This window comes from Egretta garzetta, unplaced genomic scaffold (assembly GCF_000687185.1).
Source record: "Egretta garzetta isolate BGI_Z169 unplaced genomic scaffold, ASM68718v1 scaffold256, whole genome shotgun sequence".
NCBI lineage: Eukaryota > Metazoa > Chordata > Aves > Pelecaniformes > Ardeidae > Egretta > Egretta garzetta.
The window spans coordinates 676,012-703,256 of NW_009260073.1; the positions used below are offsets into that span (position 1 = coordinate 676,012).

The 27,245-nt window shown below is 42.0% G+C and overlaps 2 protein-coding genes across 3 annotated transcripts in view; both read right to left on the reverse strand.

Moving 5' to 3' along the window:
• Positions 1-21,469: 21,469 nt before the first annotated feature.
• The window catches only part of LOC118452534, a 7,043-nt gene continuing 1,267 nt past the window's right edge, over positions 21,470-27,245 (reverse strand). The window contains exons 1-2 of one of the 2 annotated variants that reach the window (XM_035896722.1): positions 23,797-26,689; positions 21,470-23,686 (exon numbers count right to left, since the gene is read on the reverse strand). In XM_035896722.1, the coding sequence (XP_035752615.1) occupies positions 21,924-23,303 (1,380 nt within the window). In that variant the 5' untranslated portion in view covers positions 23,304-23,686; positions 23,797-26,689 and the 3' untranslated portion in view covers positions 21,470-21,923. Of the gene's footprint in view, positions 23,687-23,796; positions 26,690-27,245 lie in introns of those variants that run through there. The other variant, XM_035896723.1, reaches the window with a different exon arrangement.
• On the reverse strand, positions 24,727-26,681 carry LOC118452535. The gene is made up of 2 exons (XM_035896724.1): positions 26,405-26,681; positions 24,727-25,085 (listed from the first exon to the last, which is right to left on the reverse strand). Exons 1-2 carry the CDS (start codon positions 26,672-26,674, stop codon positions 24,744-24,746), a joined length of 612 nt encoding a protein of 203 aa, XP_035752617.1. The 5' UTR covers positions 26,675-26,681; the 3' UTR covers positions 24,727-24,743.

Below are 27,245 nucleotides of genomic sequence, written 5' to 3' on the forward strand. Positions count from 1 at the left end.
GTTTGTTTGTGGGCTTTTTTCCTACAGTACTGACCCTTAGTCCTTTCCTATCAGTTTCCAAACAGCATTATTTGGGAGGAGAAACTGCCATACTTATATACTGAGCCAAGAAACACTTAAAAAGCTTCTCTCTCACAACATGGTGACTTTCTATCTAGTTACATCTTTAACTATGGTAAGCAAAGAATGTTTTTGAATCACCTTTGCTGCATAGGTGAAGAGATCAATTTTTAATGGTGCAGGTTTTGATATTCTGCTATAGTATATATATTAAGCTACTGCACTTTTAAAAGTGTAGTCTTGCAACTTCAATGTTATTCACTTTAAGAATTACTTAAAATCTAGTCTAGGCAGAGAAAATGAAAATTCAATATTCAATACTAAAAAATAATACAAAATGAAGACATTTATTTCAGGCAGTATAATCTTGAGCATTTGCTGTCTCATACCCTCAGAAACGAACGCCCACAAGAACATCATTATTTCAAAAGAGAGAACTTTTTTCTTACTTCTAGCACATGCTGTGTATCTTCCTCCTTCAGCATTTCTCTTCGCCTAGAGGAACTGAATGTCCACACACACAGCCAGCTACCACCCATACAGCTGCTCCCCCCACTTAAGACATTTCAAGGGACAGGTGTTTTGAATTAATTTGGTTTGCAATGAAAGACAGCTATACTAACTCAAATCACTTGTTAAAGTGCAAGAGCAATGACAAGTTTACCATAGATTAGTCTGCTTTTAAGTACCTTGTTGGCATGCCTTAAGACTTGAAATATAGGCTTTTCTTTGAACCATAGATATCAAGAGTCGGGTTGACTGCTTATCTTGAAAACTGTACCTGTAGGTCAAACCTGAGTTTAGTAATTCAGGATCCTTGAAAAAGGAGGAGATAAGGCTGACCACAGCCCCGTATTTCTATGGAGGGTAATGGCTAGACTAACACCTGCTATTTTTTTCTTTTCTTTTAATAATTCAGACTCTAAGTAAGAACAGATTTCCCCTCCTTATATGCCAAAGTCCTTATCTATTGTTTTTCAGATACTTCTGTAAATATAATTTCAGTTAGCTTAATGATTGATCTTTCTACAGCCTGGTTTAAAAATAACTATCCGTGCCTGTGTCTGTTTTACAGTCTTTGTCTCCCATCCTGGTGACCAAGTGATACCATGATCAACTGTCAAATGGACCTTGTTTCCAGAGAGAGATGGGATGTGGATCACTGACACCTCCCTACAGCCAGTTTACAATAAGGGCGGGCAGGGCAATAGATGAAGGGACCCTGACGTGCACCACCTTACAGACCTTATTCCATTAGTGGGGCTTCCAGGTATACCAACAGGAGAGAAAATGTTGGGAAGTGAGGAAGGTGAGTGTAGATCTTCTCATTAATAACCTTGGGAAGCAGGGGGTGCAATTAAGCCAGGGAACGTGGAGCAGAGAAGCGGGGTCGGTAGGTAACAGAAAAGCAGTGTGATGAAACCCTGTCTGTCTTCAAAGTGTGGAGGACTGCAAGAAGCTCAAGGCTCTTGACAATATGAAAATCCAAGGTGAATTTGCTGGATGTACAGTTCCTTTAGGAAGTGGATGTTCCCACTATTTCATGGCTGGATTAGTATAAAAGTGCTGATAAGAAAAGGCACCTTTCCCATATCCAGAGATAATAGGAAAAGGGGCAGGAGCTTTCTGCACTGATCATTTCTCTCTAGACCGTTTATCTCAATCCTTAAGATATTTAAGAATTTATAACCATAGTGCAACTCCACTGTGGTTTAGTGCAATGGTATCTACTTACTAAGTTTATCCAAATTATAACTGATGTTTTTTCCTGAAAAAGATCTCCCACTGCCTGCACACAAATCCATATTCGTCTCACTTCTAACCACTTCAAATGTAGTGTGATCATCCTGTCTTTCCTTGACAGGAATTTACACTTCCAGTGACCCTCTTGGGATAACTTATTTTCAAATATTGAAAGTCTGCTGTTATACTGTTGTAAGACCCATCTCTGGGTCTTACCAGAACTGTTTTCTGGGGCAAAGACCTAACAAACATGTGCCTAAAGTCTTGACTTCTAAGGACAATTTCCACCCCAAAACTCAAGCTTGGTGTTACTATTTCCTCAGCAGTAGAGCTGAGGTAAAATCTTTCATCCCCGTCACTCATTCCTGACTTTGGTAGAAAATATAGCACTTTTTATGGGAATGATTCTGTGGCAGTACTCTTAATGAAATCAGCTCAAATAGCCAAATAAAACAGTTCGGGGGAGCCAGGAAGAGGGAGTTCTGGGTTGGTTTTTTTTTTTCTTTTTTAAATTGACCGTTCAACAGCCTGGGTACACACAAACTGTTCAATTAGTCCAGCTGACCGGACTGATAAGACTCAGAAGTGATGATGGGGAAGGGTCTGGAATTTCTTAAACTAGGTTGGTCACCAAAAGAGTTGTAACATGGATCTACAGTTTCTTTCACGCTTTTGTAATATAGAAAGAAACTGCCTCAGACAAAAATCATTGATAAAATTGTAATTTGTATTCATAGGTTTTTATTATGTCTCTGTAGATGTGTGTCAGTCACTCAGTGATCCCTGTAAATTGCATTTCAAAAAGCAGTTGGGCATGCAAATAGGATCTCCAAGGGGAGCTAGCAGCACAGCTTACAGATGGCACTAGGTGAAGCAAGCAAGAAAGATATTATGAAAGAAATCTTTACTTTTTAACTGTAATATTACCCACCTCCACATACAAATATAATGTGGTAGATTGGCACGGCCGAGAGCTGCACAAAATGAAAAAAAGACCAAACTCAATAAGCAACAACTAAAACCGTGAAACTAATCAAACATTGAATACTTGCTATTTTGAGATTTAAATGTATATATTCATGTAGCAGAATGATGGCTTTTTCCAAAATTCTGTGAATATCTTCTGTTCATTGCAGTGTGTGTACCATGGGATTAACCTGAACGATCCCATAAAAACCACTAAAATGCACTTTTTTCTTGCTAAGGGTCAGTGTTAGCAATATATGTTGGTGCAGAATTGCCCCTTTGCACACCCCAAGAGGCGAGGATACAGCTGCCGTAACGTAGGCAACTAGAGCTGGCTTGAACGTCCATCCCCTCACATTACAGCAGCCCTGTTAGCACCTGTACCTAGCACTGTCGGTTCTTCCCCATCATATGTCACAAGTCTCCACCCACAGAACACGCACTTTGTGTCTAACCTGTGATTAACAGTTCCCAGCCATCTTTGCTGCTGACATTACTGTTTACAGGTCATTATTTTCATGTGAGCCCAGATGACATATTCGGCTACCGAAAGAGCTCAGAAAGCCAAATTCTGGATGTGGCACGGCATCGCCTACCCTGTATTGTAAAAGCATGAGCTTCACACAGCAATAACCCTAAAAGACCTCATTACATAGCAGGCTGCTCTCAGAAGGTCTTTCATAATGCATAATATTTGTACGTGGTACTCCTCATCAGAACGAAACAACGTAGAAATGTCTAACCGTGAGTTGACCTCAGGTGTCTGGCTTAGAAATATACTTTGTACAAGTGCCAGGAAGTCCATGAAGTGTGCAGAGAAAGAATCCTACTAATTGCATGAATCATTTTGTACTGAAGCCTCAAATGAAGTAATATGCAATGGGATCTACAGTACTCTCTCTCCAGCAGGTGAGAGTCAGTTATTAAGGCCTGAAGTCAAGATTTAAACTGAAAGACTGTGGGGAGAGGGGTGTGAGTATGTACAGTGCTTCTCAATGCTAACTGAACTACAATTTAGCGATAGGCACAGCTGAAAAGCAGGATGGGAAGGCTTAACAAGAGCTACACAACATTTTTCTTAGCATCTCACTTGTATGCAGTCCCCATAAGTAAAAAAATCATCAGATTTATCTCCTGACTTGATCACTTCATTCTCTTTCTCTGAAATTTTCTGAGGTCTTATCTTGCTACGCTTTCAATCCTTCTAAAATGCTGCTGTTACATAGGTGCTGCACTGAGGCCAGACTTTCAAAATTGTTTCCTATGTCCCTAGTCCCATTTGTTTCTTTGTTCTCTTCCCCACTTTTTTCAAACCAGCTTCCACATTGTGTATTATTCCATTCTTCAGTTTTGCTCTCTCCCTGATGGGATATCTTCATCCCGCATGTTTCTAAATAATTAATGCTTCCGTACATGTAGCACTTTTAAACATATTTTTCATTCTTGCACCATTCCAGGAACTTCATTAGCATAATGGTAGGATAGATGCATATTGAACTAGATGTTGATTCAGTGCAGTGCTCTCAGTTCCTATTGTAAGGTCACAATTGGATTTCATTAGAGACTAAGACTAAAGCTGCTGGCATACACTGTCATTGTTTTGTTCTTATTCAAGCTTTTTAAAACAAAAATTAGCATTTAAAATGATGAGAAGAGTAAATTACTAAGCCCCTAGGTACCAGAGATATTCACCTAGCAGGATTCAAGGTAGGTCAAGTCCCTCAGCTATACCAGTTTACCCTGCATTACCTTGGTACCTGCAGTAGTGATATACCATGCAGTGGGATTCTTTGCACATACAACTTTGTCGACACCAGCAGCCAACTGGTGTGTGCTTTTGTGCAGCAAAGGTGTGGCTCAGATTGGATTCCCTCCAGCCAGAACCAAGGCTGGCACTGAATCACTACCACAGAGCAGCAGATCAGTCCTAAAGCCGTTCCTGAAGAAACCTTTGTTCAACACATCAGTGCAACCCCATATCCAGAGGTGATGACACACCAGTGCTGAATCTTCCCCTGACTTCAGGAGCTTTGGATTTACTTTGTTTTGTTTGTTTCTTTCAGGGCATGTTTTTTGCCTAGTAGAAATGTAATAAAAATAGTGCCCAAATAAAGATTCCTGGTTGCTAATTCAGAGCACAGAATTAGGCTTTAATGCTGTTCAGTGCCTTTGACTTATGGCAAAGTGACTGATAAAATGTCTCAACAGAGTATATGATGCTAGGTGATGATCAGGTACTATCCTATTGACCTTTTAAACTAAAGCAGGGATGTGATTAATTTAAAGAAGTCCTTGACAGGTTAGTAAATCTCGTTTTAGCTTTGGAACAACGCTGTAGCAGTGGAAAGGTGGCACAAGAGTGAGGTCCTTCTTTCCCCTTCTGAGAAATCTGCATGTCATGTCACATACTGCTGGACCCCAATGGGAACCATGACCAAGCTATAGCTGCATGTACAGCCCCTGCAGAAGACAGCAGTGCCTCAGCCTAGTTAAAAGCTTTCACTGTACAGAACACAAGAGGCTCCAAAGTGCACTTTGGGTGTTAGCACCTCAATGATGTTTAGGTAGATTCACCTTGCTGATAGCTTGACAAGTGCATGCTCCACCTTGCAGCATCATGATGAAAAGACACTACCAAATTGTTACCAACAGTCTGTCACTGTCCATGTATAGCTTCATTATCCACCATGGAAGTGGGTATGCAGGTTCTGCCATGATGCAGGCTGTCATCATGGCAACATGTATTGTGCTCTCATTCTGAATTCTGGAGCTGGTGCTCCCCACCTCCTGCCCTAAGCATTGCACAGACTGACAGGTCTGGCCCAGATTTTGCTGTTCACATGAGATAAAGCAAGCTGTATGGCCATGTATGCAAACCATGTGAAACCCTTGCTCTGAGACGTAAGTTTGCATAAGGAATAATACTCACAACATTTCATTTGAAAACCCCTGCCAGTCTTCTCAAAACAGAATACTGGGTCTCAAGGATTAGCGTCAATCAGACCATTGATCTCTGTAACCGCAGCACTGTCCTGAGCATACGTTGGCAATTAAAGGTCTACTTTGTAAGATCAAAGAGGGGAAGACAGCAAAGGTGAGTTTTCCTAATTCTCAAGAGACTGAACAGACTGCAGAACAGACCAAAAGAAAAGAGACATGAGTCAGGGGCCGGCTGCCTCTGAGTGAGGCACACAGATGACTGCTTTGCATCGCCTGTTAACGGTGGAAACACATGGTGTGTACCCAGGGCCAGCTGCTGGCATGCACGTCACTGCTGCAAAGTGTGTAAGGAGGACTTAAGGTCCTAGGATCAAAACAGTTCTCATGAAACTGAACACAGGTCACTCCCTTCATTGCCTAATGTATAGGCACCCTCTGATTTACTGTCAACTGTTCAGTCACTACACTATTCTTACTTACTCTTGCTGGATTTTTTGATTATTTTTAAACAGAAAGGACTCCACTAGGTGTAACAGCTGAAGTACATACAGCAGAAGGAAAACAAGTTCCATCCAGCGCAGCTCGCACGCATCCATCATCTCTAGGGCGCAGAAGAGTTTATTCTTCAGCTTCTTTATTTAGATAGGCAAGCTGAGTGTAAAGGATTAGTGGATTTCTTGTGGGATAAACTGGTGTGTATTACATGTTTTTGGCAATTATCAGTGGTCTACTGATTTTGCATTCTAGAACAATTCCCTGACCAGTTCTTTAGTAATCCACATTTTCAGTTTTTGATTATGATTTCTTTCTATAGATATACTAGAAATAAACATCATTTGCTTATTTCTAAATAGATCTCGAAGCCATTTCCATGCAGTTTCTGTTAGCAAAGGATCTAAATACCAAAGGCTTCCATCAGAAACCTCCGCTGCCTCCCCTTTAGAGCAGCACAGTTGATGAAAAGGCACTCTTTCATATATCCTTGCAGAAATAAAATATTCATCCCATCTTTTCAGTGCTCAATCTTGATCATCTTCATCTTCACTGCTGGTGAACTGGAAAGACCTGGAAATGGGTGCTGCTTCCTTTCTGACGGTGCAGATGAGTGATTTTGTCTTATCAGAGCAATGCCCATTACTTTCCTTAGCTTTGTAGATATCCTGAATCATTCCTTCTATTCTGTGCTTTCACCAAAAATTAGAGAAATTGAAATGCTTCAAAGGATCAAACTTAAGACATTTGCACTGATGCTTAGAGTTATAAAGGTTAGAAAAACAACTGTGCTATCTATCTGGTACTTGTGAGAAATTCCTTCTGGCAGGAAGTGACACTAAGGTTTCTTTCCCTTCCTTCCCTCCTGCTTTGGCTTTGTTGTCTGTTTATTAACTCTTCAGCAGTTTGAGAGGAAGAAAAACCATTGTGGTTTTTCACCACAAGGTCAAGAGCAGTATTTTTCTCTTATTCTTTATAACAGATTTGCAAGTAACTTTTCGTGGCTGTAACTTTCTGTACTTTAACCATAAATGTCTCACAGAAATGTTGCAAGAACCAGAATGGTTCTTAAAAAACCCCACAGAAGATAGGAGAGGAATGGGAGAGAGAACCATTTCAGTGCCGAGGCAGAAGCTCCCTCCCTCTGAGGTATTCCATGCACTTCTTTTCAATTCACGTACAAGTCCTTCCTAGGCATTCAGCTAAACCCTACATTCAAAGCTTGTATGCCCTACTTCCTTTTACTATGATTTTGGAGCAGTTTCTGCCTCTATCCCGTCTTTGTTAGATAGGTTCCAGAAAGTTATGCCAAATGGTTGTTGAACAGAAAAGGTGAAATGTGCTTAATATTCTCAACATGCAGCTAGCCAGAGAAATGGGAAAAGAAAGCTGTTTTTTCTTCTCTTACACAGAAGCAAGGAGAAAAAAATCTTATCACCAAGACTGAAAGACTGAGGGCTGTTTTGTCTGGGGATGGGAGAACTGAGAGGAAACATCACAGTGGTCTTCAAACAGAAGAAAGGCTTTTGCAGTGACAAAAAGAATCCTTGATGCCATGACCTTTGCGTATGGAGCAAATGTAATTGTATCAAATTACACAAAGTGGAAATTTAGGTTAGACATCAGAACAGACATTACAATAGCAAGGATAATGGAGCACTGGAGGAGACTACAAAATATCCACCAGAGAAAGTTTTAAAAAACAGGCTAGACAAGAGAGAGAAAAGATATGGCTACACCTGAAGCTGAGTGATGGACTAAATGGTCTCTTAAGGTCCCTCTCACTCCAGTACTTTTTAATGACTTTGTGATTCCACATAGACTTATGGCCTATTCATGCCTTGGATTATTTCCTGGAAGTAAAACCAAACACCCAGAATGATTTAATCTGTATTCTATAAAAAACTGAACGTGTACTGCAATTTTTCCTCCTGAGCAAGAACACAAGTGTGAAACCTTGATCCGTGTTTTGTACCTGGAGGTACCAGCAAGTACCCTTCCTCTTGTTGCTCACTTGCAGCACCTGCAGTGTGCTACACAGCCCACTGCATTTTTTGGCACAAAGACCTACCACCACATTCTCCCAAATGCCTCATTTAGCCCCAGGTGGTCCAAATTTGTTGCTGGTATGGAACATGAGGTAAGTGGCAGAGACAGCAGCAGAATGGTCAACAAATCAGCCTTTCTCATAATGTCTGTGTGAGTGTTTTCTCTCGTATATTTTGCAATTGTACCTATGACGGCATAGCTTCAATGACACCAGAAGAGAAAGGACAACATAATACAATGGCAAAAGAAGAAAAACAAGCACCTTCTTGAAACATGATCAAAAGATCTTGATTTCATGGTTGGGTTGCTGTTGTCTGAAGGGATCCTTATCATACTGCATGTTACGTCAGCCAGTGCGGGCAGCAGCAAACGGTGGACTAAAAAAGCATTCTCAAAGAGAGGTGCATAGCTTCCATACACTGAATTTGCACAAAAAGTTCACATAAAAATCTGTAGCTAGAAAAAGCATTCAGGGAGAACGCAGGCACCTGTGTTCACAAGAACAGCCCAGAAAATCTCTGCCATTCTTGCCTCGGTTCTTGAGAACCACAGAGCACAGCTTTCTAATGTCTTGGTGTTCATTCCCTGGCTGGAGTTGTCTGCAAGGCAGAAAGTCAGCCTACAGAAGCTAAATCCCTTCAGTGTCCAGTCTGCTGGGCCCATATCTGTCTGTGCACTGCTGATGGACTCTTGGCTGGCATTAACACATACAGAAAAAGCCCAACTGACCACTTTTGAGACTCACCATGAAGAGACTATCTGTGATAAAGGCGGCATAATTTTACCCCACTGTAGAAAGGAGCCTAGGATATTAATGAGGGATCTTCCCAGAACATGTGCGTTACTGGGAGATGGAGGGATTTGGGCACAGCAGGTCAAATCTTTGTGAAAACCCTGAGCTTCTTTGCACAGACCACTTATGTCCACATGAGTTTGAGAGCGACTGCCCACAGTAGCCTCTTTAATTTCCTTTGCAGTGATTTTGTCATCTTGCAGGGATATCACTTTTATCAATTAAAGGTCAGAGCTTCTCTTGGAATTTTTGCCACACCTCCAATACGTGGCCAAGAAACACCAGTATAAACTGGCCTGTAGCTTCAAGGAGTCTGAATAAAGTTCCCATAAGAAATAACCTCCAGCAAAAGAGTATATGGAACGCTTTTGTACTTCTACCTGCAAAGCAGCAGGAGCAGTGGTGTGCAATTAGGTGACTGTTTTCCCTGGACTGTGGCCTTCACAGCCAGGAGCACATGTAAAGACAGACAAAACGCCAAAGCTTCTGTCAATATGCTGACAGTCTCGGATGACTGTCACGTATCATGTGTATGATACGCAACTGGGTCAAGAAGAGAGTTTTAGCTGCTCATTGTCCAGTATGTGGTTTCCGCAGAAGTTCTCAGGTTCTGGCCATTTTTCTCTCCCACAGCTGTGAAAAAACAAAGCAAAACAAAACAAAACAAAACAGACCTCTTTAATTTTTAAAATACCACACTTTTTTTCTTTTCTTTTTTTTTTTTTACTTCAGAAATACCCTCCTAGGGTGATGTATGCATCCCACTTTCAGCCAATGCCTGTGCCATAATAACATCTCTGTGACATAGCATTCATTGAAAACGACAGCCTGACAGATGGCAGGGCAAACCCTTTAATCCTAGTTCTCGATGGAGTAGCACGTTGCACATCTGATGCCAAAGAACATTTTCCTCATGTATGCAAAGCCACGTGCTCTGTGAAGCCTTCAAACTCGTAAAGCTACGATGGAGATGGCTCGGTTGCTGTAAAAAAATACCATGCACCCTCAGATGGTTAATAAAACATATTTGATAGAATACATATGGCACAATATAGCACCTTACTATCTGAAGAGCTAGACAGAAAGGAAGAGGGAAAGGATGTTAGTGGAAGAGAAAGAAAATGACAGATTTTGAGGAGAAATTGTCAAAAAGTTCCTTCCATGCGCCTGCCAGGAAACAGCAGCCAACCACTGTAAGAGGCCACAGGAGGCAAAATGGCCTTTTCTGGAACATCTTTTGGGTCACCAACTGCCAGAATTGGGAAATCAGAAAAATGAGATGCACAGGCAATTTCTATGAATTATTCAGTACAAAGAAAAATGCACATTTTTCCCAGATAACAATAATTAGGCCCGTGGGGAAAAAAAACAAAGCAAAAAACCAGCAATAACAATTTCTCTGTTTTTCTGCTTATCTCCATATGAATAACATGGATAAATTCAAAATGTAGGCTAGGAAATGTGGATTACAAATGATTTGACAAGCCTTCCTCTGAATCAGAATTTTACTTTACCATTACTGCCCAAATTAAACTTTCAGACTTAAAAATTACAGCATAACATTTCTTGGTGATCCTCTGCCCTGGAGAATCATCAGAGGAATTTCCAAGCCAAAAATTTGGGGTCTCCCAAGTTGGGAGGAAAGATGTACACTTCCAGCAAGTGCCCTGCCTTTCAGAAGCACCTCAGGGACTACATGGTGAAATATGTAACTGTTTAGTTGCTGCTTGCCCTAAATATGCTGTTTTACCAGGGTGTCAGCAGCTGGGACTGAAGTGAGGAGTTCCAGATTCAGAGGTCACAGGGTGGGCAAGAGTCCCTACCACTGAAGTGAGGGACATACATAGCTTGTTGTGTTCATCCATTGCCCTACAAACCAATATGGTTGTGCAGACCAGCTACTCTGTGAATCGGAGGAGAGGTAGAGGAGGCACCTGAACTGGGAATTAGGGAAGAAAAGGAAACCACTATGTTTGGGCTTTGACGAGGAAACTGAAGGGTGAACTGGAAAAAGAGGAGGTCAGGCAATGCCTCTTGGGGAAGTTCAGTGGATGAGGTGGGTTAGTACAAGAAGCACAGTGAAACTTGTACAGGTAAAAGGCCTGGCAAATTAAGTGCACGTGCATGACTGAACGCCTGTAAGAGGCCACCATGTAACTTACACACTGACACAAACTTATTTTTGGACCATTGTGCACAGAGATGCCACCCAACCCATACACGATGGGTTCTCTGTCCTTGAGGCAGTACAACCTTTCTTCTTCTCTGTATTGCCACCTCCCTCCAGTGGTTATCTCCTGCAAGCCCATCTTCACTTTTCTCTTAGGGTCTCCCACCTCTTCCTTATATTTCCAGCTTACACTGTTTTTCCAGAACATTGACCAACAGCATGTTCTTCTCAGCTGGCTTCTCCTGCATCAGGAATGCTCCCCCATCTGTAGATAAGTTTGCAAGCTGGCAAATTTTAACTTCTTTTTTATAAGAATACAAGAACAGCTGTACCAGGCCAAACCAAAGGTCCATCTAGACCAGCAGTAGGTTTTATGATGGGAAAAGGAATTTAGCATTGTGGGTGTCATTTATTTTTTAATTGGAAGCAGCTGAAAGGATGGAGGCAACTGTCCCTTATTCTTCCCAGAATGAACAGAGAAGGCCTTCATTAAGCTAGAGTGGTCATCTGTATGCAAAAAAAGTCCGTGTGATTTGTTCTCAGCACACTCTTACTATACATCAGTGAATCAGTTAAAAGCTGACTCCTTCCAACCGTTTGTGGATTCTTGTTTGTGGATTCATGCCTTGCCTAAATTGAAATCAGCAGGAGCATCTACTCCTAGACATAATCTGGCTGTGTCAGGTGCCAAGAGCAATTACAGAAACTCATGGGGAACATTGGCTGCAGGTTACCAAAACAGATGTCAGTTGTAGCAACACAGGCATGGGACTGAATTTCAGAGCGCAAGCAGCCCTACATGCCACGTTAAGTTCCAAAAGCTCCGGCTGCAAATCAGACCAACAGCTAAAAATCACACTTTGCAACCCATTCAGAGCACTCCCTGCTTTAATTTGCCTTGTGGAATCACATACATATCACAGTATTAAAATGCTTTTTTTATTTCCTGGTAAGGTTTTTTTTATAACCTTACCAGAGGTACAGAAAGCAGAGAGGTGGAGATGTGACAACAAGCAATTAGAAACACAGGCTTATTCCTATTAGAGGAGGACAGTCATTCTAGGAATAAGGCTAATAAAATTTGGAGATGAATCATACTGGCAGATTTTTTTTTTTTTAATCAATTGAATTTTAAAGCAAAAGGCAAGAAATGTTTCTGCAAGTTTCGTGCTGCCATCACTGACAAACGTGCACCCTTCTTAACTTGCATCTCTGCGTCTGCACAGGTGAAAAGAAGAAAACATTTTGAAAATGCTGCATATGCAAATCCAAATAATCCATATGGGCAGGTCTGCCTCATGTTAAGATCTGGCCTGAGCCCGCCCCACCTTGTTTTCTATTTCCAGTCTTATTGCCACAAGCAGAGTCTCCTGTCCTTCCAAGGTAAAAATCCTAAGGCCAGAACAGGATCAAAACAGCAGAGTGAGCTTTGCCACAGCTCTGTAGCCAGCACAATTTCAGGCCCGTGATCTACAAATTCTTCAAACATTTTGCAAACCTGCAGGTCATCACAAATCCCAGAGTTTTCCACACAAGTTTTCCACTAACAAGCAAAACATTCATATCACTGATAACATACAAATTAACTGAAATGGGGGACTGTCATAAACATTGCCTAACAGAATGAAAATAACATGATGCCAGCAAGCTGTGACAGCTCCAAAAACCTGGGACTGGTTTTGTATGGAGCTAGACAAATTACTTGCTGAAAACTGTCTTCGGCAGTTGTCTACATAGTTCAAAGCAAGACTAGGAGAGGCCCTATCCTTCCTGCCAGAGGAGGACACCAAGCACGGTAAAGCCTCAGCAGAGGAAGACCATGAGAGGAAGGTGGAATGAGTGTGATTTTTAAGGATGGCACACTGATTATGAAAAGGCACACTCACATGAAGTCTTGCATTCTCTTAACCGAAGACCGGTGATGTACCGTAACTCCCTGCTTGGGGGAGCCATGCCTATGCCACCCTTATGACCATGGGTAAGGGTGGCATAGGCAGGGAGAGGGGTTATTCTTTTTGTTGAATCGTCTGTAGATGCAACTCCAGGTGCCAAGAGGTGGGCAAACAGTAGCCATCCTAAGCATTTGCCCATGCTTTCCTACTTTGTGACTTTTTTGCCTCCCTGAGAAGATGCAGGAGATGCTGGAGTGGCATGTCAGATCCTTTCTGCCTGCTCTGCCTACCTAAGCCAGATCCTGGCATAGTTTCAAGCTTCCCTGAGTACCTGCTAAAAACAACATGCAAAGCCAAAGCTAATGTCAACCACAAATATATTTTCCTTCCCAAGCTGCACTAACCTTGAGGTGAATTAAGACATGCACATTTTTTCATATTCTGTCTTTTGCGCCAGTATTATCTCACCTGTAGAATATGAATAGATTTTATAGGTTTTGAAGTAAATGGGTTGCATTCTATATATTTTTAGATCTTCAAAAAAGAGCATGTATTTGGAAAGCCTGGCTCTACAAGGACTTTGTAAAAGAAATAAAGGATGCAGTATTATGGAGTCAGGGACAATTTTGGCCTCAGGTCTTTCAACTCTGCTGCCTGCTGATCACCACCCCCTTAGCTTGAGAGGTGGCAATAGAAATCAGTTGAGTCAAATAAAATAATGGGCTATTTCTCTTTGGTACAATAAAAGATACTTTCTGGAGGCTTTGTCATGTCCAAATATCCTCTCTCATCCCATGTTTCTTCACATGACAACTCAACCCAAACAGACTAAGGTAGCTTTATGACATATAGATAAATTTCTAAAAGGAATATTTAACTTTGTAACAATTTGTAGTTCTCAAAGTTTGAAATTATACTAACGAGTTGATGAGAAACATCAGTACTTCCCAGAGCCACAGGCTGAGGGATGTTTTGACTGGTCCCAGGATGGGATTAGGATGGGTGGGAACCCCCCCAGCCACACACCTGCATTCCCATAGGAGATCCTTGGGTCCTCATATGAGAACAAAAATCCTGAAGGAAAAAAAAAAAAAAAAGAGGCAGCCATGCATTAAGGGAGGAAAAGGGTTTGCAAGCAGGGCTCAGGTGGAGATCCACTGTTTTGTCCCTAGAACTGCATGAAGCAGGTTCGTACACAACCACAAATGGTACAGTCAGCAGAGAACAGCCTACCCCCTGGGGACAGGCAGCCGCTCCTCTTTGTAGGGATTAAAAAAGAATTCTCCTGGGAGTAGAATTTACTTAAGCCTTCTCTGTTTTCTCAGTTCATTCCTAACATCCCCAGGTGGGGCCAGAACCATTATTCTTCCCTTTCAGGAAAAAATGACCAAGGTAGGACCTTCAGCAACTGACCTGCAGGATAAGCATTTTCTGAGCTCAGCTTGACAGTGGGTGCTCACGGCTGAGTGGATTCGGACAGCATCTGGTTAAAATGGTAGCACAGTAAGGACCAAGTCAATCCAGGTAAACATCCATCAGCAGTTTGCTGCACGTTCTGCAAACTAAGTGCAAACACACTTCTGATCTTCTGCCCAAGCCGTACCTCAGCCCAGCCTTACTGAACGGCCAGCGTAGCAAAGGATACCAACGGTTTCCAAAAGTGAGGTTCTATGTATTGGGAGAAATTACCTGGGGAAAAAAATCATATATTAACTCCGTTTTACTGAAGTCTATATTTTTTTTTATAAATACGATTTTTTTAAATGGAGCATAAAGTTCATTTTTATCGCTTCGTGCCAAGTGCTGAAGCAAAGAAAGAAGGCGGTCAGAGAGACTTCAAAGAACACAAGGCGTTTGAGGTTATTTCACGAACTAACGATTTGCAAGGCTGAAGTTAGAGGTCAAGACGACCACAAAACCACAGCAGAAGCAGAAACGGTCCGTAAGAGAAGGCAGCCATCTGAAGAGAAAATATAGCATGAACCAGCCCGGCTCGGCTCGGCTCGGCTCGGCTCGGCTCGGCGGCGGCGGCCGGTGGGCACAGCAGCTCATCTCGCATAAAGTCGGTCTGCTGAAATAATGACACGGGGGGGAATATTAAAAAAAAAAAAAAAAAGATACCGAGGATGACATTTGAAAGGTTTATTCAATGCAGAGAGAGATAATAAGTCCAAACTACATTTCTTGAAGCTGCTTCACAACTCCGGTCTTTCCGAGCTTTTCTGAAAAAAAGGCAAAGTCGATTTAAAAAAAAAAAAAAGGAGCCATATTAAATGGGATGTGACGTTGTCCTCCCTACAAGTACTAATAAAAACCACTGAGCCTACAAGTACTAATAAAAACCACTGAGCATGATCTTCCTGGTTATCTCCCATCACCTTTGAAAGCCTAGCATGAAACTTGAAATCCTGGTTTAGTTTTGCACAAACGCTGTCAAAGGAGAAGATTTTCATGAGCACTAGGGACTCACAGAGTTTCTCAACACTTATAAACTACATACACCCAGGAAGATCCCCAGGCACTGCGCTGACTGTGACAGGACAGCCTGTGTGTAAGTTAGGAAAAAGTTTGCTGGCTGCAAAAGCAGGGAACCTATTTCCCATGTGCGTAGCTGGAATAGGATGGAGTATTACACATATCCTGCATATTTTTGCGTCCAGTCTCATTACCATCTCTACAGAAACATGTTATCTCTGCTGCTTTCTCACCGGCTTTGTGCAGCATGTGGCAATATGCCATTCTAGTTGGAGCAGTCAATGTCAGGGTGTGTACCTCCCATTGCTTGGCACTTCACCGTGGCCATCTAACATGATGGCAGAGAAGTGCTAGCATCTATTTGCCTGACAGTATGTTGTGACACAGGACTATAGATATACCCTGTGCCTGTGCTGTGACTTCCTGAGAAAAAGATAATCAGAATTCCCATCATGCATGCAGTTAAAATGAAAAGTCTGTTCATGTAAGAACCTGCAATGACCAATGCTAGCTAAATGTTGAAACACTGCCACCTGCGCCGCAGTTCATCTGACTCCATGCTCATATATTCACTCCACATAAACCTCCATATTCAAACTATTCACATTTTTCTGAAGGAGATAGGTTGACCGTGAGCCAGCAGTGTGCCCTTGTTGCCAAGAAGGCCAATGGCATCCTCGGGCACATTAAGAGGAGCATGGCCAGCAGGTCGAGGGAGGTTATCCTCCCCCTCTACTCTGCCTTGGTGAGACCCCACCTGGAGTACTGTGTCCAGTTCTGGGCTCCCCAGTTCAATATGAGGAACTCCTAGAGAGGGTTCAGAGGAGGACTACAAAGATGATGAGGGGACTGGAGCATCTCCCCTGTGAGAAAAGGCTGAGAGAGCTGGGCTTGTTTAGCCTGAAGAACGGAAAACTGAGAGGGGATCTCATCAACTCGTACAAATATCTTAAGGGTGGATTTCACGAGGATGGAGCCAGGCTCCTCTCAGTGGTACCCAGTGACAGGACAAGGGGACAATGGGCACAAACTGAAGCATAAGAGGTTTCAGTTGAATATGGGGAAGAACTTCTTTACTCTGAGGGTGACATAGCACTGGAACAGGCTGCCCAGGGGAGTTGTGGAGTCTCCTTCTCTGGAGATATTCAAAACCCACCTGGACGATGTCCTGTGCAACCTGCTCCGGGTGAGCCTGCTTTAGCAGGGGGGTTGGACTGGATGATCTCCGGAGGTCCCTTCCAACCCCTGCCATTCTGTGATTCTGTGTGATTCTGTGAGTTTCCGCAAGATGCTTCAGATGAGCTAGAATTCAACCACCCAGGGCAGATGTCTTATTCTCCTTGTCACTCAGCAGACCACATTCTGGCAATGGTCCTGCAGCTGGTGTGAATCAGCCCACCCACTGCCTAACTGGGCAGACAAGAGTCAGCACGCTCAGCAAATACCCATAGGCAAACCCCTTGTCATTCGCTCTTGCTCCTGAGCAGCTATCACAGTACCCCCTGCAAAAAAACCTCAAAAATAGTCAGTCATCTTCACTTATAAAACTTCCATGAAGCACTAGACCAAACAGGGATTCCCTGTAGAGAAAAAGAAAAAAAGCAGTTCCTCATCACACAGAGCTTAAAGGAGGGGCACAACTTTTGCCTTAAGCCTCCAAAGGACCCTGTGCTTGGTACTCGTTATTTCTACCTTTAGAAACAGCTTCAGTTCACAAAAGACACCGGATGAGTCAAGTGGACTACCTGTTGCAAGCATTTCAGCCCAGTTGTATTCCTGGAAGGGCTGGAAAGGCTCACTTGTTCAACGCAGGGGAGGAGCGGATTAGGAGAGGGGAGATACGGACAGACAGAAATGGTGAACATCTAAACTGTGCACTCTGAAAGGAACAGGCTTAAACAACAGCTGAGAGCACCATCAGAAATTTCTCTTGACAACATCCTTGGATACATCAAGAACATTCCCCACTGCAGGGGCACAGCCAACCATCGATTTATGCGCTCATACCTAGGAGGCAGCTGACACTCGCATCAGTAACGAGGGAAAGATCTGGTCCAGAGGGAATGTAGCAGGCCTGCTGGTTCAGGCAGAGATGCTTGAAAGAGATGCTTGTGGAGAAATATCCTGGCACTCCAGACATACACAGGAAAACGATCAGCATCAGCTCTCTCTACATGGCAAAATGAAGTAGTACTGAGTGGCAAACTCCAGCCCTGAGCCCCTACTTTGAAGATCTGAACGGTTCACCAGCAATAAAGTAATAGGGTGATGATACAACACTTAAGTCACACGCTTCTCCCCTCATCACCTTTAATGCTTACTCCGTGGCGATCGACTCTCACATTCAGAACCAGCTGCTGCTGGGTAACTGTCTGTTTTGGGACAGATCCTACCAGAATCCAGGTAGGAAGCACCAACACGTGGCAAGTAAAAACAGAAACAGAAAACAGAAGCATAGGGTGCTTATCTGTTACTGTGTAAACTTCATAATACTAATAAATTTCATAAACTACTGTGTAGCTTTATAAGCTGACTCAAAGCCTTGCCTATGAAAATGAAGATGGTGCTAAATAGCAGTCAGATGCTACTCCTGACATCACGGAATTTTATGTTACCTATTTTACTGGAAAATAGTTCCAATGGGATTGTTGCAGAAAACGCAAAACCGAAAGACATCACATGCCACGTACTCTCCAACTTGTAGAAACGTGGTGAGATCTAACCAAGTGAGCTTTGAAGAAAGCTGTGACGAGTACAGGGGTGCATGAGTGTGTGAAACTATCTCCGGGCTTTGCGAGCAGTAAGCAACGCTGCTAAGTGGGTTCAGTCCCCTCAGGCTTATGTCCAGAAGACAAATGAAGTTACCAGAAATGCAGCTTTAGCCACAGGGAAACAGAAGGTTGTTGACCCCGTTACCAGGGTAACTACCGCACTCTTCACATTCTTTCAGAGCTCTGAAAATTAAAAAAAACAACAACCCAAACTTCTGTCCACTGCAGCTTTCCCTCTTCTCCCCATGCAGTCATCACCCTCTAATAGGTTTTGACTTGCTGTGTTATTTTGTATCCTTATTCTTGATTTGCACATCCAGTACATGGCAGTTTAATTCAGCAAAGGGAAAAGAGGTCGTCTCTTTTTTTTTTTGGTTTTGTGGGTTTTTTAAAGCCTTTTCATCATTTATCTGTTTCTCAACCTCTACATTTAAGGCCTTACTTGACAAATATCTTCACTGTAACCTTTTGGGCTTCTCAGGATCTTTCCTGAATGTCAACATCCATCTGAGTCCTTCATAGGCCCCAAATCTGAGCAGGATTCTTTGTTCTTCACGCTAAAAAGGAGGGAATCTGAAGGGATAACTATGTTAAAAGATGGGATCCAGCCTTCTAAGTTCAGGTGGCCCTCCTCAGGTAAAATGCAATGCAGCTTGGTTACTACTGAAGTACATCCAGTTTAAATTCCTGGTCACTTAAAACCAGATTGGACACCTAAAGATTCGCAGGTTTAAAAAAAGCAATGCAAAAATCATCTGATCATAGCAGATATCTAAAAATCAGATCACCGTGACTAGTAAATGATTTAATACTTAACAGAAGAGGCCATTATGAAAAAACTGAAAAAATGTATCATGGAAATATCTTTTCAAAAAGCAACAGAAGAACACTGGGATTTGAAATACTAGGACTGTGAGGTTTTAAGAAATCTCTAGTCATGCTACTCAATGAAATCTAATAAGGAATTAAGATTTTGCCCAATTGCTAGCAACAACATTCAGTGCATATCCAGCATTTTGCATCTACTACTAATTATAAAGGAAAACCTGAGGAACGACTTGGGGAAAAATCATACCCTACGCATTAGCATACTAACAAGGAGAGAATTGAATACGCTCACAAAAGACAGGGAATTTGTCTGAGAGTATGTCTAATAGAAACAGTTCAGATCATGTTTGCTAAAAGGCACCAGACACAGAAGGTTGCTCAGAATTTAGAGGCAGCAGGAAAAAGTGCAAGAAGTTCCGCTGCGCGTAGAATGGTACATCGCATATTCTCTGACCTCCTGGAGAATATGCAGCATGGGGGAGCCTGTTACTTGAATTTTCAGAGTTTTTCCTTAGTGAGGAACATAGTGAATTTTCAAGTTGTGGAAACACAAAGAACCTGTGTGAAAGATCTCAGTTTCCTGTAACAACTTGACATGCAGAGTGATGAACAAAGCCAATGGACTTTAGTAGGATAAGGAATAGATGGTAGGGTCATACCTACAGGATAGAGGTAGGATCAGAGAGATGGGAAGCCTGAGAGACAGTTGAATGGCCCTGTTCTGCCAAGGGAAACAGGGATAAGGCAAAGGGCTGCTCTTGCTGTACCACCCATTCGGGTGTACTCCCCTTGTACCTTGTTAAGGCAGCAGGTAGCGAGCGTACGCTAGACTAAAAATCCTCAGAAACAATTCACCGTCTTGAGATCAGGGTAGCTAGTGAAGGTTTTAGGGAAGTAGAGGAGCCCGTTGTTGCTGCCTTTAGGGGCACAAGCTGGCAACACCAAGGATGCAGAGAAAGGGAGCAGACAACCCCAGAAGGACAGCAGGAAGCTGATGAAGAGAGAAGCACAGATGGATACTTGACCATGAGAAAATCATTAAGTAATCTCTTACATTGAGCTTACATTTCAGAGAATAGGGCTCACCAAGGGAAGAAAAGGATCTCTCATACAGTTCTGGGGATGTGATTTCAGGCCTATAGGTACCTAGGTGTGTAGTAATACCAAAGAAATGTGTTAGCTAGCCTGCTATATGCAGTAGTTCAACACTGAAGTGCTGCTCATGGTCCATGTAGGTAGGAAAAACCAAAACGCAAATCTAGAGGCAAAACTTAGGTTATTACATAGGATCTGAAAATCACAACCTCCACTGCCAGCGTACTCAGAGCAGCAGAGGTTCAGAGCATGACTCAATAAATGGTGCAAGAGAAATCAATATTCTTTAGGACCTGGTAAAATTTCTGAGATAAAGACTTTATAGAAAGAATAGGCATGAGCTAAATGAAGTTGCTGGTATTTGAAAGTTAAAATTAAAAAAAGACAGATTTGAAACAAAGGATATTTTTATTGGTTGTCTGCTACACCCCTGAGACTCCAGTAAGATTTATTTTTCCTCATGAGTTTGCAAATGCACCTTTCATACCCTTGGCAAAGCATTACTCAATCTTCCTAAACTACCTTGCAGTAGTTCAAGTCAGGTTACCAGAAAATGTATTATTGCATTTATGTGAGCACAACTCCTGATTTTTTTTATCCCCCCCCCCCCCCAGCTTTTTATTAGCTTCCCTCCCTTTAGCCTTTGATCATTATGCTTTTTCCTCAGTTATACTCCTGCCCAGTAAACAGATTTATCCTGGTTTTTAAATATGGTAGGATCTCAGTGAAGCCTACAGCGTGTGCATACCTATAAGCTCAGAATCATGTACCTTCCTCTTTTACTTCCCTGCCTCATTTCTCTACTCAGTTTGGAAGAAGCACCCCTTAAGAGATTAACCCTTTCCCAACCAGCAAGATCTATCACACTATAGCTGTTTATATTATAGCGTAAGTACATCTATAAAATTACCTGACTGTTTTTAAAGCAAGGAGAGATAGAAGTTGACGCCCTACCTATTGTTTTTGCAATAAGTATAAACAGCCTTTTTTGTAGCTGCTTCAAGCAAACACACAAGTCAAAGGTGACCTTTTCTCATTAAGATCTCAGAGTGCCACCTGCTTCCCCCAAAACAATGGCTCCCAAACAAAGGCCCTACTTCATTTCAGACTATGAAGCAGGTCAGTACTTTAGCCACCGAAACTGGGAATAAAGTCCTTAACAGCCATACAGGATTAAGAAACAGGCATTCTTTATTCAGCAGCACCGGGTGCACAGGGGATCTCTCCACCTATTGTGCACACATACATCCTTTATATGTTTCTGTTCCATACATACATATTACATTTCTCAGAAGAACTGTACATATTCATCCCTTTTCCTGGATCTCATTATAATATTTACATGATCATTACACATGCATTCCAAGTCTCCTGGGGTCTCTTGTCAGGGTCCTTGGTGGGCTTCAGAGGTCACTCTGCTGTGTCCTTTAGTCAAACTCAGCAGTTCTGATCCACATAGGGTCATGAGTTGGCTCATTGAGCAATCTTGTCAGTGTGTTGCAAGATGTGTTGGTTTCAACTGGTTTTTCAGTACTTATCTATGTGCATATGTTTTTAGCCCCTTTTTACCCATGATTAATACAGGATGCCTATTTCATAATCTTGAGAATTTTACAACAATTCACCCCTTTTGAGACTTCTCTGTCCCATTAGAGAGATCTTCTGTATTTTGAATCGCACAGGTTTCTAATCATAGGAATACACTGCATTAATACGTAAATTACCAAGATGATTACAATAATAAGAATTACAGCTATGAAGATTTGTTTAACCCAGATCAAGTTTGGTAACCAATTTGTTAGCCATGACAAATCCAGCCCTTGTCTCTCTTTAATACCATGGGCTGACTGTTTCAGATTCTGTGTTTTACTCTCTATCAGCTCCAAGTTGCCAGTTAGGTTGAAGCAGCACATGCCTTTGAATTCTTTGCACCCATGATTGTGACGGAGTAATAAATAGTCTATGGCCGCCCTATTTTCCAAGGCAGCTTGTCTTATCTGGCTCAGTTCTTCCTGTATGACTGACAGCGCTTGAGAGGTGTAATTGATATTTTTCACCAAGGCACAAGCCAGTCGTTTCATTACATTATAATTCATAGCAACCCCTGCTCCTGGAGCTAGGAACGCAGCTGCTGATATTTCTTCAGGACTAAAAAGTGTTACTTCTGCATCACATTCTTCACCTAATGAGTGGATCGACCTCCTGGACCTCCTTTCCTGCCTCATGATATCAGCTGGCCTATATAATCGGGGAACTAATCTTCCCAGAGAACAGGGACCTCCAGTACAGTTGGCCGGAATATAGGTGTAGGCCATTCTACCACACAATAAAAACCACCCTTGAGGTAATATGGTATGTTTGTAGTCTGTTGACATGTCATATGTCTGATTACAATGTAGTATAGGCTTGGATCTGGATAAATTTAAACAGTTTTTAGAACAATTCACAAACTTTATACAACTCTCAGCTGGAAATGAGTTTCCTATTCTGACCTTGAACATTTTCCTATTAAACTCCTGACTAACCTTTCCCAAAGCTTCCACTGTGGTTTCATTATATTGTAAATTATCTCTTGCTATGGCCCAACACAGTATTTCCCCAGTTGGAAGGCGGGTCTGATGTTGCAGACAAGTCGTATTACTGACTTCCCATTGTATGGTTTCTCCAGTTGGGCTTGTGCCATTGTATTGGAACTGATAATGTTTCAAGGTTCTCAGAGGGGTCGGTACTCCAACAAGGCAGGAAGTGAACACCTTACTTACTGAATTGCTAGAATGTAAACAAAAGTTAGAAGTATTAACTACTTTAGTAGCCAATTCTTCCCATAAATTCTCTTCTGGATCCCAAATGGGAAGTTCATGTTCATGCCCTTCTAACTCTAAGCTTCTTTTTGATCTTTGTCTCATGTTATCATGCCCTTGCAGGGAGTTTGCCAAATTGATTAAGACCCCTATGATCAGGAGGAATCTATTGTAAGTTTTGAGATAGCTCTGGGTTAGACAAAGATAATTTGCATGACACATATTCATCAGATAGTACAGGTCCCACAATCCCAATTAAGGTAAACAGCAAATACACTTGCTCACAATCTGTTATCAGTAATAGGACAAACTGTAGTTCATGTGACTCAATTGATTTTTATCTTCAAGGGTCCTTCAGAAGTAATTTTCCATTGATCTGGTGGTGCTTTCTTTACACATGTAAAATGAATCCACGGTTCAATCTCTCCTACCTTGACTGCCGTGTAAGTTGTTAGGAGTACCTGAAAGGGTCCTTTTCATTTTTCTCATAATGGTTCCAAGTTCCACATTCTAATATATACAGTCTCCTAGTTGATACTGGTGGACAGGTGTGTCCAGTGCAAGCGGTCCAGTCAGTACAATATGTCATCTGAGTGTTCCCAAGGTTTTACCTAGAGAAATCAGATATGATCTCAAATCTATTGTTTCCTTTTACATTCATTTCTCCTGGAATTTGTAGTGTTTGGTATGGTTTTCCATGCAGTATTGCATAAGAACTAACCTTGTCTTTAGACCTTGGCTGCATTCTTATCCTTAAGAGGGCTAGTGGGATGGCTTGTGGCCACCTGAAAGAAGTTCTCTGGCACATTTTACTAATTTGTCATTTCAAGGTTTGAGTCATTCTTTCCAACTTCCCACCTGATTGAAGTCTCCAGGGAGTATGTAACTGCCATACCATACCAAGGATCTTTCTAATCTCTTGTACTATATCCACCACAAAATGGGGGGCCCCTATCTGAGGGCATTCCTATTGGTAACCCAGACCTTGGGATTATTTCTTTTAGCAGTATTTTAACTACTTCTCTAGCTTTGTTGCTGCAACAAGGAAAAACTTCTGGCCATCCTAAAAAGGTGTCTACCAACATTAGGAGATATTTATAATTATCTTGGCTGGGTAATTTGGAGAAAACTATTTGCCAATAGTCCCCAAGCGTGTTCCCTTGTCTAGTGGTTCCTAGGGGTTGTTGTTTTCTATTCAGGGGATTATTCTTTAAATAAATTGGACATTTTGTTACAATAGACTTAACTATTCCTGTCATTCCTATGCTTATAATTGAAATTTTGAAGGTTAGAAATTGTGGCCTCACTTACCCAATGAGTTTCTTGATGCATTTTGTTAATTACTTCAGTCATCAGTGGCAGTGGTATGATAACTCGTTGGGTGGGGGTTACGAACCACCCTTCTCTAGTGAGTGATGCTTTCAATAACACTGCCAATTGTCAGTCAGTTTTACTATAATTGGGATTTGAGATTGGCAATTTTACCTGGTTTTCTGGTACCAAGACGAGGATGCTTTTTGTTCAGCTACCTCCTTAGCAGTCTTATCAGCCAATTGGTTACCCACATTTATTGTCATTTGTCCAAAGTGGTGTGCCCTGCAATGCATTATTGCTACTTCCTTGGGTTTCTGGATGTCCTGGAAAAGTTGGAAAATTTCTTCTTTGTATTTAATAGATGATCCCTGGGCTGACAGTAACCCTCTCTTTCCAAACTGCCCTGAGTGCACGAACTATTCCAAAACCAGACTTTGAATCAGTCCATATATTCACCTTTTTTCCTTCCGCCAACCTCAAGGCTTGCTGTAATGCCACTAACTCTGCCTTTTGGGCTGATGTGTTAATGCGCAAGGAGTTAGCCTCCATTACCTGTGTGGCTGTGACTACTGCATACCCAGCCATTCCTCTCCCATCTCGTACAAAACTGCTCCCATCTGTAAACAGTTCCAAGCTGGGATCCGTCAGGGGTATGTCCTTGAGGTTTGGTATGCTGGAATATACCTGTTCGATGGTCTGCAAGCAATTATGACACAAAATTCCTGAATCTTCTATCTTTGGGTTCAAGAACATTGCTGGGTTAGTTGCTGTGGTGGTTCTAAATTCTATGTTGTCTTGTTCCAACAAAACAACATGGTGTTTGAGCTTGGAGATAGCCAGTGTCCTCCCTTTTGTTCTAGGACAGATATAACCATGTGTGGAACATAATACAATGATTTTCTGTCCTATAGTTAGTTTTCCAACTTTCTGAATCCAAAGGACTGTTGCTGCCACAGCTTGCAAATATCCTGGCCTTCCCCTGCTCACACTGTCCAGCTGTTTGGAAAAGTAACCTATAGTGCTTTTCCATGTTCCCAGTCTTTGGGCCAGCATACCCAAAGCTAGGTATTGGCAGTCACATACAAACAATTCAAAAGTTTGGCCAGATCGGGTAACCCTGAAGCAGGGGCTGACATTAAGGTTTTTTTCAAATTCCTGAAAACGGTTTGGCACTCGGGTCCATAGCAACCAGGTCTCTTATGACTCCTTTAGAGTTTCATAAAAGGGTCTTACCAGTAACCCATAATTGGGAATCTACACCCTGCGCCACCTGGCCATACCCAGGAAGGTCCTTAATTCCCATACTGCCTTTGGCTCAGGAGTCTGGCACATAGCTTCTTTTCAATTATCTCCCAATTTTCACTGTCCTTGTGAAATCTCGAATCCTAAATAAATCAGAGTTCCTTTTCCAATTTGGGCTTTATTTTTCAGTAAAGTACTTTTCTTGTCCCAGAAAGTTTAGCAGACTTACAGTCATTTGTAAACACCTTTTCCGAGTGTCTGCATCCAGTAGAATATCATCCACATATTGTAATATTGCTCTGTCTGAATTCCTTCTTTTCCATAACTCTAATTCTTTTGATAGATGATTACCAAAAACTGTAGGACTGTTTTTGAATCCCTAGGGTAACACTGCCCAGACAAGTTGGGTTTTGCATCCAGTGGTCAGGCTTTCCCATTCAAAGCAAAAGTATTATGCCTGCCTCTTTCCAGGGGTATGCAAAAGAAAACATCCTTTAGACTGAGTACCCTAAACCATTTATGCTCTTCCTTTAAGGAAGTCAATAAAGTATATGGGTTAGTTACCATCAGGTGAATATCTTGTACAATTTGGTTTATGGTCCTCAGATCCTGAACTAACCGATAATCCTTACCATTTTGTTTTTTACTGGTAATATTGGGGTATCATATTCTGAGTCACATTCTACCAATAATTTATAATTCAGAAATTTTGTGATCAAGCTCTCCAATCCTTTCATAGCTTCCCATTTAATAGGATATTGTTTTTGTCTTACCGGCTTAGCTCTGGGCTTTAGAACATGTTTTTCTGCCAGTTTTGACTGACCTAGAAGTTCATCAGCCCCCACCAGAGGGATCACTGCATTGTCCACTTCCACTGGGACTGGTTCTTCTGGTTTTGGCGCTTCCTGTAACATAAAAACTATCACTTCTCCTATTTTTGACTGTGGTATTATCTTCTGTATTTCTCTGTTTTTAAAGGTTATTTGAGCATCTAGTTTACTCAACAGGTCCCTCCTCATTAGGGGTTTTGGACAGTCAAGCATTTATAGAAACTGGCAGGTCACCCACCGCTTTCCTAGTTTAAATTTCAGGGTTTGGAAAAAGGGCCATTCCTTTTTTCTCCCTGTTGCACCAACAACGCTTAGAGTTTGCTGACTGAGATTACCTTTGCAAGTATTAAGTACAGAGTAGGTAGCTCCCGTATCAACTAAAAATTCTACCTCCTCTTCTTCCAGCTTTATTGTAACCAGGGGTTCAGCTGGGGATCAGTCCCATGGTCCTCTTCAGGCTTCATCAGTAAGGGTGATTAGTTTAACAGCTTGCAGGGTCAGGTCTAAATTCCCTGCCTGGGGACACTCCCTCTTCCAGTGCCCCTCTCCTTGCAGGTAGCACATTGATCTTCCAGAGGCTGATTGGGATTCCAGCCTGGGTCAGTGGAGGGGAAGTTCTGATCCACTGTTCCTTCTAAATCCCCATTAGCATGCACTCCCTCCACCTGTAGTCAACACCATCTTCTTTTCTGTACTACCCAATAAGGTTTCCAAAATTACCTGTAAATCATTCCAATCTGAGTCCTGGGTTCTAATTATTGTTTCATCCACCTTGGCCACTCTT